The following is a 16,856-nucleotide window of genomic DNA, read 5'->3' on the forward strand; positions in this document are numbered from 1 at the left end:
TGTTCTTTCTCCCTTCCCCGTACTGCTTGTGCCTATTGTTTTATCTGTTTGACCAAAAAGAAGAAACAACTACAAAAAACTGAAACGGTTGTGCTTTGGTTTACAGTAGATCCTCATTTTCCTTATGAACTAAACAGTCTTCTTTTATTTATTTGTTTTGACCAGCAACCATATCAGGATCTTTCCCATTAGCTTACTAAAAATCTTGCCCCAGAACTCTGAGGACACGACAAACTATTTGGCATATACACCTGCCTTCCAAGTTTGAAAGTGTCAAAAGCAGTAGTCCCCAATTAAAAAAACAAGCGCAGTCACACATAAGTCAACTATTATGAATGTTCTTTTCCTATAACCTCAAAGAGATTTTATCTGCATTGAGATGTGAAGTAGTCCGGTATTACGAAAGCTCTAGTAGCTGGAGAGGTATCAGCAAGGTTCCTTCGTAATGAAGCTTCCTCTCACTTTCCAGTGGAGTCCTGTACTAGAAGATCTATCTTGTGTGCTACAAAGTGACCATATTTCACCTCTCGCTCAGATACATGCACCTAGGATGTTTAATATACACAAGTTCAAACACACAATGCATAAAGCGTTTTATTCTCATGCAAAGAAATAATCTACAATATCATCACCCCACCCCACCTCCACCCCCCATAAAAAAAATATCACCAAAGCTTTTTGAACAATAGTATCATATGTCAGAACACTGAGACTGTTCTGGTCTTGAGTTGTTGGGAAGGTTGACTCTGGACAGCAATAAAAACTAACTGTAAACCACCGAAGTCCAGTTTGGGGGCTCCTTTATAAATCTGTACAGTTCCTTTTTATTTATAGGATTACAGTTCCTTTCTATTTATAGGATTACATACAATGAAGAACGGAGTGAGACTCAAGCAAGGAAGCTCTACCATGCTAACATTAGTCACTTCTCAAACATTTTCAAGGCACAATATAGTTGGAAGTAGCCAGGACGAAGCTCACTCTCAAATCAGAAAAAAATGTGATCAAATGTAACAGCAAACACTGACACCAGTAGCAGATAACCTGTGATACTAACTGCTTTTGTATCAGCATTTAATTAAATTTGTAAACCAGTTTGACTTCAGTATTTAGAAGGTCAGCCTCTAAAGCACACACAAGCTAAAACTGAAAGGCAAGATCCACCACAGTTACACAATACTTGGGATGTACATAATACGATGCTCTGTATAACAGGGCACAAATGTAAATAGAGCCACGGATCTATGGAAAAGGTTTCTGCCACCCAGCCTCGAGAATAAAATTCATTAGTTTGCACTGACAGTAAGCTCTTGTTCAACACATGGCACAAAAGCCAGTAGCAAACATAGCAACACCGAGACTTAAGAACACTCAGGAAGCAATCTCCAAAGCGAGGGAGGGAAAGGGGGAAATAGTTGGTTTCGCTGCCTTCCGTTATTTGAGAAAAGCCAGGTAGCTTTGCTAGAAGAACCTTTCGCTCAATTGTTGACTTAGAAATACATGAATGAGTATCTTTGTCTCTTCTGGCTTTCCAAAGTGTCTTCTGGAAAGAGAGAGCCACAGACTCATCATTATTAATTGAAGAAAACCGGAGACAAAAGTGTTTTCTTCCAAGTATGCCCTAGACCTTCAAGCTACATAAATACCTTTAAAAGTGCTGGCAGAAAAGTTAAACAGTCCTACAAGACGTGCGCATTTCCAGTCTGAAGGAACAAAAAATCTCTTTTTAGACTTACACTTAGAAATAACGTATGTTTTCCTACATACAAGAGGCCTAAAGCAAAGGCTTCAAACGATTAACTTGATCACAAATAGTATTAACATAAAAGCTTGATGTTGGATGAGGCCAAGCACAATTTTTTTGTTTTTTACCCCAGTTTCTTATTAAACAAGACTAGGAAAAAAAAGCCATAAAAAAAATAGTAGTAAGCATGAAGATGTGCAGGAAAAAACTAAGAAATTGTAACTTCATTTTTTCCCTTTAGTGTCTGAAACATGATTTGCATCCTGTTTCTAAAGTAAAAGGAGAACACTACACTCACTCTTCTACAAAAGTGACAAAGGACGGCCTCGTGGTTAAGACAGAGGAGCAGGAACCAGTGAGCAAGGTTCTGGGGAGCGCTGGGTCTCCTGCTCTGCTGGCACAGCCGCTCAACAGCCTTACGCAAAACCTTTCGCACCTAGGGAGTGGGAGCAATGCTCTCCAGAAGGGATGCGAACACACGAACTGCGCCTGGGAGACAGGGTAAAGTCCCTGAAGCATCGTATAAAGGTCGGCATCAGCACGGAGGTACGTCACCTCGGAGCTGGTGGGGAGCGGTACAGAAAGGCACAACCGGCCACCGAGCAGAGCGATGCCTCACCGGGAAATCGCCAGTTACCCTCCCTGCCCCTGGAAGAGACGCCATCCACCATCACGGGATTCTTCTGTTTTGTCTGAAGATGCACCTTCCACTTCGCACCCAATTTCCTGCCTTTTTTCTTGGGAGGGGAACCCGAGTGTTTGACCTTCAGGGTTCAGCACTGCCAGCAGGTTTCCGAGCCCCCGGCCAGTTCAGCGGGGCAGGCCGCCCCTGCCCCTGCCCCCCGCTCCGGGCCCAGCGCCCCGCCACGCTCCCCCCTCTGCGGGGGGGGGGACGCGCCCCGCTCCCGGGAAACCGCCGGGCTCGCCGTGCCCCGGCTCTCCAGCCCAGCCGGGCACCGACGGGCCCGCCAGCCACACAGAAAGGCTAATTGTCCGGCCCACCGGCCCGGCCCTGCCGCCGGGTCCCTCCCCGGGGGGCAGCCCGGAGGAGAGGCGGCGCGACCTCAGGACACCTCCCGAGCCGCCCCGAGCCTGGCACGGCGCAGCCCGGCCGCCTGTCCTGAGGTGACACCCTGAAGGGAGCGGAGCGGGCGGCCACGGGGCCCAGCCCGCCGCCCCCTCGTCGGCGCAGCCCACAGACGCCAGGTTTCGTGCCGCCGCTTCCCGAGCCCAGCCCAGACACATTAATACCCGGCGCTCTCCCGGCAGCCTCCCCTGCCTCCCCGCTGCCCATCAGCGATCCCAAATAAACTTCCCCTTGTCTCCTCCTCCTCCGCCCGCCGTGCCGTGCCGTGCCGTGCCCCTCCGCCACCTCCGCACCGGCACACCGCAAGGTCCAACCGCCCCTCACACTGACACCCCCCTCCCGGGGCGCTCGGTGGTAGGCGCGGGGGGGGAGACACGAAGGAGGGGGAAACCAACGGAGACAGGCGGGGGGGGGGGGGGGGGGGGAGAAGGACGAGAGTCGCGGTGGGGGGTGTGTGTCCTCGCCCAGCAGCCAATGGGCGACGGGCACGAACGGGGGGAGGAGCGACACGCGCGGCACGCCGGGAGCTGTAGTTCCCCACCGTCGCCATTTTGTGGCGAGGAACTACAACTTTCCCGCCAGCGAGGAGGATTCTCGGGCCCTGCGCGGAGCCCCGGCGGCCAGGCCAGGTGTTGGCAGCGCGGCGGGCCCCGGTGCATGCCCGCGCCGGGCCGGGCCGGAGCGGGGCGTTAGCAGAGCCCTCGGCGGACGGGAGGAGTGAGGCTGCGGCGGGGCGGGGCGTGGTGGGGACGGGGGGGGCAGGGCAGGGCGACCGAGCGTGCTGCGCGGTGAGGGACCGTCGCCAAACTCCCTGCTCGGGTCGTGGCGCAGGGGGCAGCGGCTACTTTGGCTGGCGGGTTGCCACGCAAAAAAAGAAGGGGGGGGAGGGGGTGTGGAGGGGGGAGGCGCGGGAAGCGGGAAGCGTGCGGCGCCGGAGCCGCACGAAGCGTTTAGCGAGGGCTGTTGCGTGCGTTGGACGCAGCGGGGGCCGGGCGTTGCGGCTGACGTCCCGGTTGGGAGTTAAGCCCGGGCCCTAAGCGGTGTGTGTATGTGTGTGTGTGTGCGTGCGTGTGCCCGGGTGTGTGTATGTGTGTGTATATATATACACACGCGCGCGCGCGCGCACACACACACACGCAGGCATATATATTAAAAAAAAAAAAGAAAAAAAAAAGAAAAGAGAGCCAGGTCCATTTAAAGTTGCTGCCGGAGAGCTGCGCTCATTGGTGAGGGGGGAGCCGGAGGAGCGGAGACACACACGGTGCGCGCAGCCCTCGCCGCCGCCGCCGCCGCCGGGGCCGGGGCCGGAGGAGCCGGAGGAGCCGGAGCCCGGAGTTGTCTCCGCCGCTTTCCCCGCCTCAGCGGCACGAACGTGACTCCCAGCGCTTTTGATTATTTATTCTTCTCCTTTCGGCCCCTTTCCCTGCTCCAAGATGTGACTACGGCCCTGACGCTGAGGACCTGCAGATCGCCGGGGCGGCTCGAGGAGGAGAAAAGGGGATATCAAGGGCGTCGTGGGTTTTTTTTTTTGTGTTTAGGGGGAAATTTTCCATTATAATGTTTCACTAAAGTGATTTTTTTCTCTCTTTTTTTTTTTGTCTCCTTCGCATTTGTCTTTTTTTTTTTTTTTCCAATTTTTTTTCCCCCCCCATTTCTCGGATTTATTGCTAGGAGAATCACATTGTGAGGGAAGAAAGTCGGATTACAAGATACCACTACAAACAACCCCCTCCCCCCCCGGATTTTTTCTTCTTTTTTTTTCTTCTTTTTTTAAAAAAACCGTCGCGGCTTTAATTCATGAAGCAATTGTCCCCTTTTGCAATCAGAATTTGGATACCAGAATGAGCAAAGAAAGACCCAAGAGGAATATAATTCAAAAGAAATACGTAAGTGGTCGTAACGTATCGTTTGACTCCCGGTTTTAGGAAATGGCAGTGAATGTCAAGTTTGTAGCCGATCCTGCGGCTGTAAGGCTTTGGAAACAAATGTGATGCCGGATTTTATTTTTCTGTGCTGTGGCGGGGGAGTTTCAGAACACCCCCCCCCCCCCCCTTTTAACAGGGAAACCTTCTATCCAGCTCGGTTATAAAACCAGATTTGTGCAGCGATTCCTCCGGTGAATAAATGTATTGACCTCAAATGACACAATCATCATCTAGTTTTTAGATGAAAGGCGGGGGAGCTCGGGGGGGGGGGGCTGCCGCCCGCGATAATGTCACGAAACTGCATTTTCGAGCGGCTTTATTAACCCCGCGCTTGGGCATGCGAAAGGTTGTGGGTTGGTTTTTTTTTTGGTCGGTGTTGCTGGGGGGGGTTTTTGGTTTTTTTTTTGTTGTTTTTTTCTTTTTTTCACGGTCTGCCTCTGTGTTTCCCCGCCCGGCGAAGCGGCGGCGGTTGCCGATTTCGCCCCCTTTTTAAGTTGAAACCGAGTGGCTGGTTATGGCGAGCTGGTCCCCCCCCCGCCCCGTTCCCTGCCCTGCCGTGGGAGCCGGAGCCGCCGGGGATCGCGTCACGGGCAGCGCGTGCCGTGGGATCGGCTGCGATAATATGGGGGGGGGGATGGCTCGGTACGGTTTGAAAAATAATAATTCATTATGATGGCTGGAGAATTTGGGCTGAATCCAGCGGAGCCCGGGCTGCGTCGCTGCCGGTCTTTACTGGGCAGCTGACCCAGTCCCGGGTACTGGTCCGGTGCTTCAGAGGCGGAGGAGGGGGGGGGAGAAGCTGCGTTGCGGTTCGTGCTCCGGGTGCGTTCGGCTTGGCGCGGGGGGGGGGGGGTGTGTGCGTTCCGTACGTATGGAGAAACGGACGGATTTTCATCTGCGCGGTTAAAAAAGAAAAAATTCTTCTTTGGAGGGGGGGAATATATATATCTATATATATACAAATACATATAAAAATCCTCGCTTTTGGGCCTGTTTGATGTGAGGCTTTGAAAGTTGTAGTTCATATCGCGCCTGTCGCCCGTGCCAGCTTTTTTCCAGCGTGGGGGGGGTGTTTCTGGGGGGATGTGTGTGTGTGTGTGTGTGACCTTCGGGACACTTTGCTTCCCTCGCGATTACCCGGGTTCGGTTATTACACGGCGGCTGAGTCCAGCTGACTGCCGCTACCCCGCTGCCCGCCCCGCCGAAACGCGAAGGGGGGGGGGGGTGCGCGGTATTTCGGAGCTGCTCCCCACCCCCCCCCCCCCGAAATTTCCGCGTTAGAATACATCCGCATTGCAGAGGAGCGTGGAGCCCGGGGCCGGCGAGCTCAGAGCGTTGCATCGAAACGGGAACGGCGGGGCGGAAAGTCTGGCGAAACACGCGAGGCGTCCGCGGTCCCCAGGCAGGCAGACAAAAGCGGGGGGGGGGGCGGGGGAGAATCACCGCGTTAATAATTTAGGGGGGGAGGTGTAGAAGGGGGGGAGAGGGGGGCGATCTCCCCGGGCCCCCGGGGGCGAACAATGCGGTGCCGCTCCCGCACCGCCGGGCAGGGCCCGAGCGCGGCCCCCGCCGGCCCCGCACACCCCGGGGGGGGGTGGGGGAGGCGGACAGCGTGCCGCGTGCTCCCCGCGTGCAACCTGGCGGCGGCGGGGTTGGTTTTTTTGCACACCACCCCCCTCCTCCCCCCGTTTAATTTGCGCGGGGAGCGGCGGGGCGCGCTGCTCCGGCCGCAGCAACAGGTTGCCGGGGCTGTGACGGGAGCCCGCGGGCCGCCGGCCACGCCGCCGCCCGGCCAGGTTCGCCCCGCTCCCGTGACGTCACAAAGGGAAGGGCCTGCGCGCCGTGGAATCTTCGTCGCCTCGCACCCCCCCCGGCGTGACGTCAGAGCCGAGGCGGGGCGGGGGCGGGGGAGGCCCCGGGGCAGCGCGGGGGGGGGGGGGGGGGGGGGAGGGGGGAAGGGGGGGGGGAGGGGGCGGCCCGGCTCCGGGCCAGGTGAGCAGGTGCGGGGCCGCCCGGCCCGGCCCTGCCGGTTTCGGGGCGGGACGGGTGACGGCAGCCGGCGCCCCGCCGGGCGGGGGGGCCGGTCCCGTCTCCTCCGCGGGGGGGCGGGGGGGGCGGCGTGGGGACCGACACGCGCGGCACGCTTCCTCCCGCCCGTCACCTTCGGCCCCGCTGCCAGCCGGGCTTTTTGTTGTCCGCCTGTGTGACACATAGCCCCCCCCCCCCCCCTCCCGGGACCAGTCGTCCCTGGCCGGCGGCCGTTAAACCTCCCCCCTCCCCTCCCCGTCCTGTCAGGCTCGGTCCCGCCGGGGACACCCCGGGCCCCCGGGCGCGGCCGCAGGTAGAGGCTGAGGCGGGCCTGGCCTCGCCGGCCTCCCTGCCCCGCCGAGGTGAGGGCGGTGCCCCGCCGTGAGGAGCGAGGGGCCCGCCCGAGGGCCCGTCCCGTCCCCGGCATCGAGCACGGCTGCGGGCCGGAGCCCGTTCGGGCGGTTGCGGCTGCTGCTTTTTGGCGTCTTGGGGAAGGAATTCTGGAAAGAAGAAGGTGGTGAGAACAATGGAGCAAAGGCTGTGCGTCGCGGGCTGCCGTGGCCGGGCTACACTCCACCCCCCCCCCGTCAGTGGTCCCCATTCAAAGTTCTCTTAAAGTTCGAGAGCGGTGCCTGCTGCGACTGGTAACCCCGGAGCGAAAAAACCCGTGCACCCATCTTTTTTTCTGTGCTTTAAAGGCGCTATCACTTAATTTTTAAAAAAACGATGGCTGACTCACGCAAATCTTTCTTCTCGCTTTGCCTTCCTCCTGCTGGAGCATCTTTACGTGTCAAATATTGCCTTTTGGCTCCAGCCTCCGAAAACTGACAGCTTGGGAAAAGCATCAGCCGAGAAGCCAGACTGCGTTCGGTACGCGCTTGGAATTAATAGTTATGAAGTGAAAAGCTTTGAAATCTGAAGCGGAATTTCACAGGTGCGTTTTTCTGCCCGTTTTTGCGATGCCGAGTAGCGAATCTTCTGTTCTGTCTGGTCTAGGTCTGGGAGTGTCAGACCTGGATGGCTGCCTTTAAATACCTGCACGGTTTTGCCACGGCGGCAGATGGCAAAACGTAATTAAGGAGTAACGCTGTCGCCTTGTGCCGTTTGTTTCCGTGTCCTTGCAGAGGTAAAAGTGCTGCCGTCTGCCGTGGGGTGACACGCTTCACCTACGGATGGCCCGGCGAGGCCCGCCCGGATTTAGCCTGCTGCAGGCGTCCGAGGGGAGTCCCTGTGACTGCTGCAGCCCCGCGGAACGACACTCTCGATGCTCTCCGCACGCTCAGGGGGTTTCAGGGGACCACCTGCTCCTGAGTACGGGACGTTCGTGTGCGGGGGACTGGCCCTGGGCACCCCAGGGCTTCAACCCGACCCTCCTGCCCTGCTTTTTTCTGCTGCGGAAGTTTCCTCGTTTCCCTCCCGCAGCCTCGCAGCTGACGGCGTGCTTGAAGTTTGACCGCTTCCTACGAGAAATTGTGTAAATACGCTGGTGGCAGCAGGGGTACCGTTCAGTGCATATTGCAGCTTATTTTGAATAACCTTCTGGAGCTTTCTCTTTCAAGCTTGCAGTAACAATTCCAGCAGCATAGCACGCTCCGCTCGTCTTTTTTTTTCCGTATAGGGTGTAAGGGTGGTAGCTGCACTTGAGATCAGAGTTTGGGTTCCGATTTACCTCCTCCTGGTCTCTTGAGACTACAACATTATATTGTAAGTGGCTATGGGATAGTGCGTAACTAGAAACTAGCAATTACAATCCTTTTTTTTTTTTAAAGGAATATTTACTTTTTACTATCAACAGATGTTTCGCCCTGGGGTAATAATGGACTCCTGCTCGCTCTGGTGGACTGTGAGCCAGGAGTCTGTGTAAGATGCTGTCCAGGGTGAATTATAGTGAATCAAGGCCGCTATGAAGAGTTTCTAATGTTCATTAAGCACTTTCACCTTCTCTTATGAGGCCTACTAAGCCAGTATTAAAAATATATTGCCTCTTCCTTTTCTGTAGATGTAAAATAACAGCTAATGTTATGCATATGCGAAAGTGCGGTATAAACATCGGCTGATTCTGTAAGGCAGTAGCATTCCCTCCATTTTATTGTTTGATGAAACAGAAAGAAGTCTAAATGACTTGCCTGAAGCTACGTACTGTAACGGCGGCAGAGATGGAACTAATCTGCATTTCTGCAGCCTCGTCCAGTATTCTATCCTGGAGCTGACGGGCTCTCGCTATGAGGCATGGCATCTGCTGTACGGTGACTGCTTTACACAGTGCAGACTTTCTTCACGATTTCCCCCCTCCCCAGTTACGGCCTGGACTGTTAGATTAACGGTATATTGGTAACATAAGAACAACAACAGTGAAAGAGGCAGTTCAGGATGGGTACTTGATTTTTTTTTTTTTGAGTGATGATCATACCCTGCAGCTGATAGCGACCGGTTGATACTGTGATGACTCAGCTGTGGGAGCTTTACATAAAGTAGGTCAATTTTTAAATCTCATTGTCTGAAGCTAAAGAGACTCCAGGTTTAAAATCTGTAGTTTGTTTATACACGCTACTGACATTTCCTGGTTTGAACATAACTGAAAGTTCTTGAGGGGGAGGGAAATGCTTTTTGGGGTTGATTTGGGGTTTTTTTTGGCCATTTACTTTGCATAGTGACTGAATTCAATCAGCTTGAACTTGGGGAGGGAGGGGAAACACCAGCTGTGCTTTCATTTCTGAAGTTTCCAGTTTGCAGCACTGAAGTGGAAGGGAGGCTTAAAGGTGATTTTGAAGTAGGGAAAGAAAAAGCAGAGACACATTTATTATTTTTTATTACAAGCACCCAGCTTTTGTGTGATTTAGCAGATGTGGAATTTGCAGAGGAATACATGCATGGCTGCAGAATCCAAATTTGCATTTAAAACATTATGGTTTTCCCCCCTAGTCTTTTTCGTGGCTTTCTTCCCAACTATGAATGTAAACCAAGTGTAAATGATGCATTGTTTGCCTTAGTGGGCAGACAGTCCGAAAACAATAGTGCTGATGGGTTGGACTGCCGCTGTGTGAGATGAACAGGACATTAACTTTCAAGTCTAGTAACGCAAATTTCAGTGTTGCCAAACCTGAGCGTCCCTTAAATGTTTCCTGATGCCGGTGGCCCTGCATGTCCCTATGCTACAGGCCAGAACTTCAGCTGTCAGTTTTTACCATCTAGCTCTTCACCTTCAATATGAAGCCCCTTAACCTGTTGTTACGACTTTAGAGAAAAGGGTAAAACATACCTGGAGTTTTAATGTCTAGGTAAATGATGGGATACCGTACACACATACTTTTTCTACTTACTACCATTTTTTATTTAAAGCATTTTTAAGTGGTAGGAAGCCACCAGGAAACTTAAAAGCTGCAAATCGCTTGTAAAATTCAGGTCTAGTGTGTGAGGAGTACTTGGCGCTGGAATTCAGATGCAGGAAATAATGTGCTTGCCAAAATGTATTTGATGTTCTCTTAGATCTTTGATGGGTCGGTTGTTTTCCTGGCTTGTTACTACTGGGAATATTGAATGTGATCCTTGGTTTTTAACGGGCAGCTTTTATTTGGGAGCTCTTGGTTTTCATTTGTAGGGGTGGGTTTACTTCAGTCGGTCACAAAAACATTTTCTCAATGAGTCGGTAGGTAGGAGGTTTAAAACCGTTTGCCGTTTCACTTGCTCGGGTTTCACACTTTCCCTCGAGTAATGACATCCTGTTCTGACGTTGTTCCGTCGGTAATCCGGCAGAGGCCTGGTGTTTCCAGCGGTGGGCTGTGGGAAAGGAATAAACCCTTCAATTATAGCAGCCAGGGCTTGTTCGAAAATATGCCAGCTCTCTTCCCCTCCGCGTGTACTTGCTTTTTGTCCGCTGCTTCCTCGTGCGGATGGAGGGTCTGAAGCTGCAAAGTGCCGCGCTCGGACGTGCCCTGCGAGCACAGCCACGACTGGTGGCAAAGCTGAGTGGTGGCCGAGTGCATTGCCGCGCTGGGCACCGTGGCTTGGGGCTCTTGGCTGGAGATGGCGGCTGCCTGTGTCTGGTAGCAGGCGGGTGGTGTGAGCATTTCCCCCCGTGTGAGCGTACCCCCCCCTCTGCTCCTGTGCAGGGTTTATCGGCTTAGCCGATGCTCTGTGGAAAGCTGTTGGGAGCGACCAGCTCGGCTGAGCGCAGAAGCAAGGGAAAAATGCCCAGGTGGCAATCACCGTTCCACCGGTTCCCGGAGGAAGGAGTGGCATCCCAAACCCCTCCAGCATTCCTGCAGCAAATGTCTCATCCCGGCCTGACGCGCCGCAAACCATGTCCCGGGTTTTTATCTGGGGGAACAAAACCTCCTTTAATCAGACATAATAAATGGGATTGTGTGATTAAAAAAATGTGTTGAAAACAAAATGAGAAACCTGTTCTGAGGTCTCTGTACGCTTTCTGCATCTAGGTTGGGCCTGTGGAGCAATGGTGCCTGGCCAGATCGGGCTTAGTGCCGGTAGGATTGCCGCAGTTGCGGTCAGACATTTTGGCATTGCTGAAATTGGTTTAGCAAAAATGTGACAATGCCCCCAGAAGAGTTGATGATTGCATCGCTGGAGGGGCATGACTTAATCCTTGCTAAATGTCTCTCTTCTGTAACGCGTAATCTGCTTCGTCTATCCTACCTGGGTTCTTGTGGTCTTTTCTGACAGGGTTTTCCCTTGATTTGCTCTGCAGAAAGGCAGCTTTGGATCTGTGGCTGGTACTATATTGCTTTTACTTCCTAAAGGCTGGAGGAAATGCAAGTAATAAGAATCAAGTTGAGAAACTGTGGCCTGCTGCCGTGCTCCAGGAGGGCATCCCTGCTCTCTGCTTTTGGCTCTTTGAGCTTGCCTTGCTGGTCTGACGTCGTTTGGATGACGCGAGGGCTGCTGGAGATCAGCGTGTTTTGGCACATGCACGCTATGATGGCTGGGTAATAATATTTAGAAAGTTCAGAAATAAACCATGGGAGCTCATTCTGACATAATCTACTCATCTTAGTTTTGCACTTTGATACTGTGTTGTCTGAGCCAAGTTAGGATAGCTGTATATTACAAGCAATTCATTTTTAGCTTTGCTTGCAGATTAGTTTTGAAGCAATGCATGCTTTTAAATTAAGAATGATGGGAGTGAATTTGGAGAAATTATTGGCTCTTGCAACTATATGCATATAGAAATCAGCTCTGTTTCCACTTTAATAAGAGATTTATGTGAGTGGGAGTAGAGGTACGTGCTCCCCAATATTTCTGGACAATGTTGTGTACTGGTGTTTTGACTTGGAGGGTTTTTTCCTTCGCTGCCCACGAGAACAGGACCGTCTTCTCTGCCCTTTCCCACATTAATATGTTAGAGGAGGGACTTTCTTTTCTCTTTGAGGATTGTGCTTTATTTTCTTCTGGATAAAAAAAAAATCTGCTGCTGCTTTGGGTAAACTTGCCTGCATTTTTAAGGAATACAAAGAGGAACTTGAAGATATAAAGCATGTGAGCCAAGTGAATTGCAATGTACAGATATTTTTTTGAGGTTGCTACTAATAAAGTATACAGAAACCATGAGTCTTGGACAAGAGTCTGTCCAGTGTCTCACTCTTTGAGATGCTTATCATTATTTTTATTAGTAGTTATATTTAGCATGTAATTTTCTGTGCTGTTCTAAAAATGGGAATCTTTATGTCCAAAATGTACATAGTCTAGAAATTGCATTTAGAGGTTTAAGTTGCTTCAGGCTACCACCATGTGTTTGTAGTTTTTTTCTTTTTGTAAGTTGCCTGCTAGGCAGACTAAGGGTGATTTAGAGAAGGGATGTGTTTCCTTCTTTCTCGCCTATTTTATTTCATGGATACTACTTTCAGCCAGTTTGTCCCACAGAGTGCTTTTGGTACATCAAAGTTGTAAGCCAAATCTCTCAGCTGCAGTGTGCATGCTAAAAACCCCACAATACAAATTTCCAACCCTGCCTGTATGCCAGATCAATTAACTTTTTAACTCTAGCTGGAAAAAAAATAGGACTGCTTCTGTTTTGGTTTCAGCCCTACAAAACTTGGTCCAGACTTTGAGTTTACAAAACTCAAAGCCAAGCAAAAAAGAAGGTTTTCTGTTACAGTGTGTAAAGCTGAGTGATAGCTAAGCTGGTGTTGTGTGCGGTTCCTTTTTGGGTGATGTTCCAAACGAACGGCCTTAATGGGAGTGTTTTTCGTGGAAGGATGACACAGATGAACGCCCGAGATGTGGTTTTCTGATTGATAGTCACTCCCCCCCCCAGCCCGAAGTGTAGTGATAATGATGAAAATTCTCATGGCCTATTGCCATCGTGCAGACTGGCTTTCTGAGAGCAGGGAACGTCCCTTTCAGTTTTGGATGTAAAGCAGAAATTAATGTGTTGAAATAGTATTTCCTCTAATCATTCATTACAAGCTGTACTACACTCGAGTAAGACTGTAAGAAGGAGAGAGTCTTTCTGTTACTGAGGCCTTTATCTTAATTTTGGAAAGCTTTTTATCAATGTTAGGTTTTTTGTTCTAGTTATTCAGCGTATAGTGGGGACACAGTAATAGCGCTTTGTAAGACAAGAGGCTTCGTGTTACTTAAAAGCTGGAGTTACAGCATGTTACAGTAACTGTAACTTGTGAATTATTTATAACTTGGAAGAAATAATGGTTGTCCTAATGGCAAATAATTTTGAAGCTGGCTTTTTCGGTTTTCAAGTCTGTGATGCCTTGAACCAATAAAAACCACAAAAACAAGAAGTAGCCATCGAGAGAAGCAGTCCTGTCCTGTTCTACCGTCCTTTTCTTCCTGTCAGTGGTGGAAATGTCCTGTGTGTAGCTTTTGCGTTTTGCCGTTGATAACAGCGTTGTGAATGTGGAGACCAGTAAGCTGCCCAGTGCTGGTTTTTATGGTCGCTTGAAGCCTGCACTGCACTGCGTGGTTTAGCCTTCCTCTGGTTGTCTGTTCCCTCTCTCTTCTGCAGGCTGACGTGTGTGCCAGGTGATAGCTCCTGTCGCAGACTGGGGACTTTCCAGGTTAAAACTGAACTTGACAAAATATGCTTGATTTTTTTTAGCGTGGGTTCATTTAATACTGCAGTTTGTGATGTGGCTGTGAAAATACTTGGTCTGGGGAAGGTGTTGCAGGGACACAAATGAAGTGACGAGGGAGGGGTTTGATTGCTTGTGTTTGCAACAGTGTGAGCTCAAATGGGCTGTGAAATTATGGCTAAATAGGAGTCAAGATACATGTTTTGTTTCCTAGCAAACAAAATTAGCTGTCCTTGTCTGTTTTAAGGATTGTTCGAGCATGGATTTTGCTTTACTGTCCTACAGCTGCAAGCATGGTGAATATTAAATAAGGTTGAAACGAAGTTGGGCCACGTAGGTGAAAATGAAGCTGAAGATATTTGTGCCTGTGGTCGTGGTAGTGCCATAAGAATTTCTGAAGTGCTAAGATATGTTAGAAGAGGGTTAAACATGTACTACTGTTGTTATATGTTATGCTTGCTTAGATAGGATTTGAACAATTTCAAACTTAAACCAGAGAAGAAGAAAGGGGAAGAAGATAAAATCAAGATAGCTGTGCTACTGGAAGCTGGGTTCCACGGCTAAATGTGGTAGGAGAAGAAGTACTCTTTTTAACTGAGTGCCTCCATGTACCCACCCCACAATACAAGAGCTCCACCGTGGAACTGAAGCCAGTGTACCGTTCTACTTTCTACAACAAAGACCTGCTTACAGAAAGGACTTGCTCCAGAAGTTTCCCATGTCTTTATTTGGTTTATCTTGTACTGCTTGGGAATAAATTCGGGTAGCTTCTCTTGTTAAAACCACTCCTGTCTATTGAATATGCAAGCGAACTGAAGTGCTGATGTATTTTTGCCCCGGGTGTCCAAGTAGTGTGGGAAGGCCAAGCCATGTCAAATCAAGAAGCTACAAAAAACAAGGTTTCTTTTTATGGGAACATCAGGAAGTGGCATCACATGCCTTTTCCTCACCATTGAAGCCAGCACTGGTGACCCTGCTGATCATTCCTTCATGGTATAGTTCACAGTGTGCTCTGGTCATGTCAATACAACTACAGAGCTGCACATGAAGTAGGGTCACTGAAATTATCTGGCTAGTTATGCCAGTGCTCTCCTCTTTTTCTCCCCACCCCCTCATCTTTAAATGGTCTGGTTTCAGTGCAAGCCTGCACAGACTTCTTAGTGGCACAGTTAAGGGAGCAGTGGGGCCCAAGGAGCCCTTTGGCTCTGCTGCGGATTAGAAAGAGATGTGGCAGCGCACCCTCCGTTTTGATCCAGCGAGGGGCTGTAGCACGTGCCTGTCGCAAATGTATGAATACTCTCACTGACGTCCATTGAAGTGCTTGGAGCTTGTGAGTTAAGCACATGCCGAAGTGCTTTTCAGGGCTCGAGATTCTGCCGTTCCCATGTAAGAGCGTGTGCAAGTATTTGCAGGCAGGAATGTTAGTTTTCTAAGACGGTGATAGCCATTTAATGGTTTTAATGGCCTTGCTGGATGTAGTCCTGCCTGCTTTCTTCTCTGAACAGTTTCTTTTTTGTGTGTGTGTTTCCAGCATATTTTCGTAATATTTTATTTAAATGTAATAACTGTTCCTGTTCTTCCCTTACTCTTCATTACAGTGTGTGTGTGTGCATAGTATTGGCATTTTTCTACTCCCATGCTTTCCTCTTTCATTTCTGTGTATTTGTCCAGTTGGGCTCCTCTATCCACGTCGTCTCTGTCTGAGGAAATTAGCTCTTACAAAGCTGCTGGCATCTCTTTGCATCAGTAGTTCGTTTTGCTTTTTTTCAGTATTTTTTTCTTTTCCTGAAGGCGAAAGGGGGAGATGAGGAAGGGTTCCTGCATTTCATTCTGAGGACAGCTCCATCGGGAAGACGTTGGAAGGGGAGGGATTGCACTGTTGCTGCTGGTCTCTCGAGCCTGCATTCAGAATTTGAGTGTTAGTTATAGAAAATAGTGGCTGTGTAACATTATGCAAGGCTCAGCAAACTGCTAATGCGCAAATACTGTGGAGGAAAAGTGGAATGTGGCCCTGCTTATCCCTTTTAACAGTCCTTTTATGAACTTTTGGGAAATCAAATCTTGCTGATGTGAGCATTCAGGAAAAGCTAATTTCATAATTCACATACATTAAAGGCTTTTATTTATAAAACATTAATATTCGTGCTCTCTCAGTTGAGAGCAGCATTATGTGACATGACTGACCAGTTGTGAAAAAACAGTGCACAGCTTCCATTATTGAAAGGTTCTTTGCAGTCTTCATTTGAGTATGACCTTCCAAAATAACTAAAGGTGGTCAGATTTCTTCCAGGCTGGGGGACAGACCAGGTATAATGATTTCTGGGCCCTGTTGGTTTGGAGAGCAGGAATACAATTCTCAGCCTAAATATGTTAAGAAAAGTACGGTCTCTTTAAAGTCTTCTGGGTCATATAACTTCTTACATCATACTTAGTATTGCATTATAATGCTACCTCAGCTGGCTCCTGTGCAAGCTGGTGGTGTATCATGCAGAAGAAGGACATGTGTTTACAACATAGATAATTATGTTTTTTCCCCTCACAAGCAGCTTTTCGTATATTCTTTTTGATTCCTCCTCCTTTTGTGGTGTCGTTTTATGCCCATTACCCTTGCAGTCAAGGATGCAGTGAAGTTAATTCCCTGTGGGCATTCTGGAAATTACTGGTTCACTAATTTGGATGGAGGAGAATGAAGGGATAAACTATTATTTCCTTTTTTTCGCCAACTTTTCTGAGATCCTGCCAGGGATGAGTCTGTTGCTTTCTCCCCTTACAGACAGCCCATCTGTTAGTGCATTATAACCCCTGTTCTGCCCTCATGCCCGAGGACTGTTGAGGTTGTTCCTGCTGGGCTCTGCCTCCTGGCCCAAGTGGGACCAGGCGTGGCATTCCTGCACACACGCGTGTCCGTATGTGTCCTGCTTTACTCTCTGGAATGGTGTTGAGTTGACCACAGGGATTCCCTGGCAAAGTGGTCGGAAGCTTTTTAGCTTTTTTGGAGGATTTTTTTTCTGGATGTGCCTGTGCTT

The 16,856-nt window shown here is 50.1% G+C and overlaps 1 protein-coding gene across 2 annotated transcripts in view; it reads left to right on the top strand.

Annotated features, from left to right (window-relative positions):
• Positions 1-3,432: 3,432 nt before the first annotated feature.
• JARID2 (jumonji and AT-rich interaction domain containing 2) overlaps positions 3,433-16,856 on the top strand; it is a 224,839-nt gene continuing 211,415 nt past the window's right edge. Inside the window, exons 1-2 of one of the 2 annotated variants that reach the window (XM_075416852.1) lie at positions 3,433-3,460; positions 4,503-4,717. In XM_075416852.1, the coding sequence (XP_075272967.1) occupies positions 4,673-4,717 (45 nt within the window). In that variant the 5' untranslated portion in view covers positions 3,433-3,460; positions 4,503-4,672. Of the gene's footprint in view, positions 3,461-4,502; positions 4,718-6,074; positions 6,159-16,856 lie in introns of those variants that run through there. The other variant, XM_075416853.1, reaches the window with a different exon arrangement.

The sequence above is a fragment of the Opisthocomus hoazin genome, chromosome 3, assembly GCF_030867145.1.
Source record: "Opisthocomus hoazin isolate bOpiHoa1 chromosome 3, bOpiHoa1.hap1, whole genome shotgun sequence".
NCBI lineage: Eukaryota > Metazoa > Chordata > Aves > Opisthocomiformes > Opisthocomidae > Opisthocomus > Opisthocomus hoazin.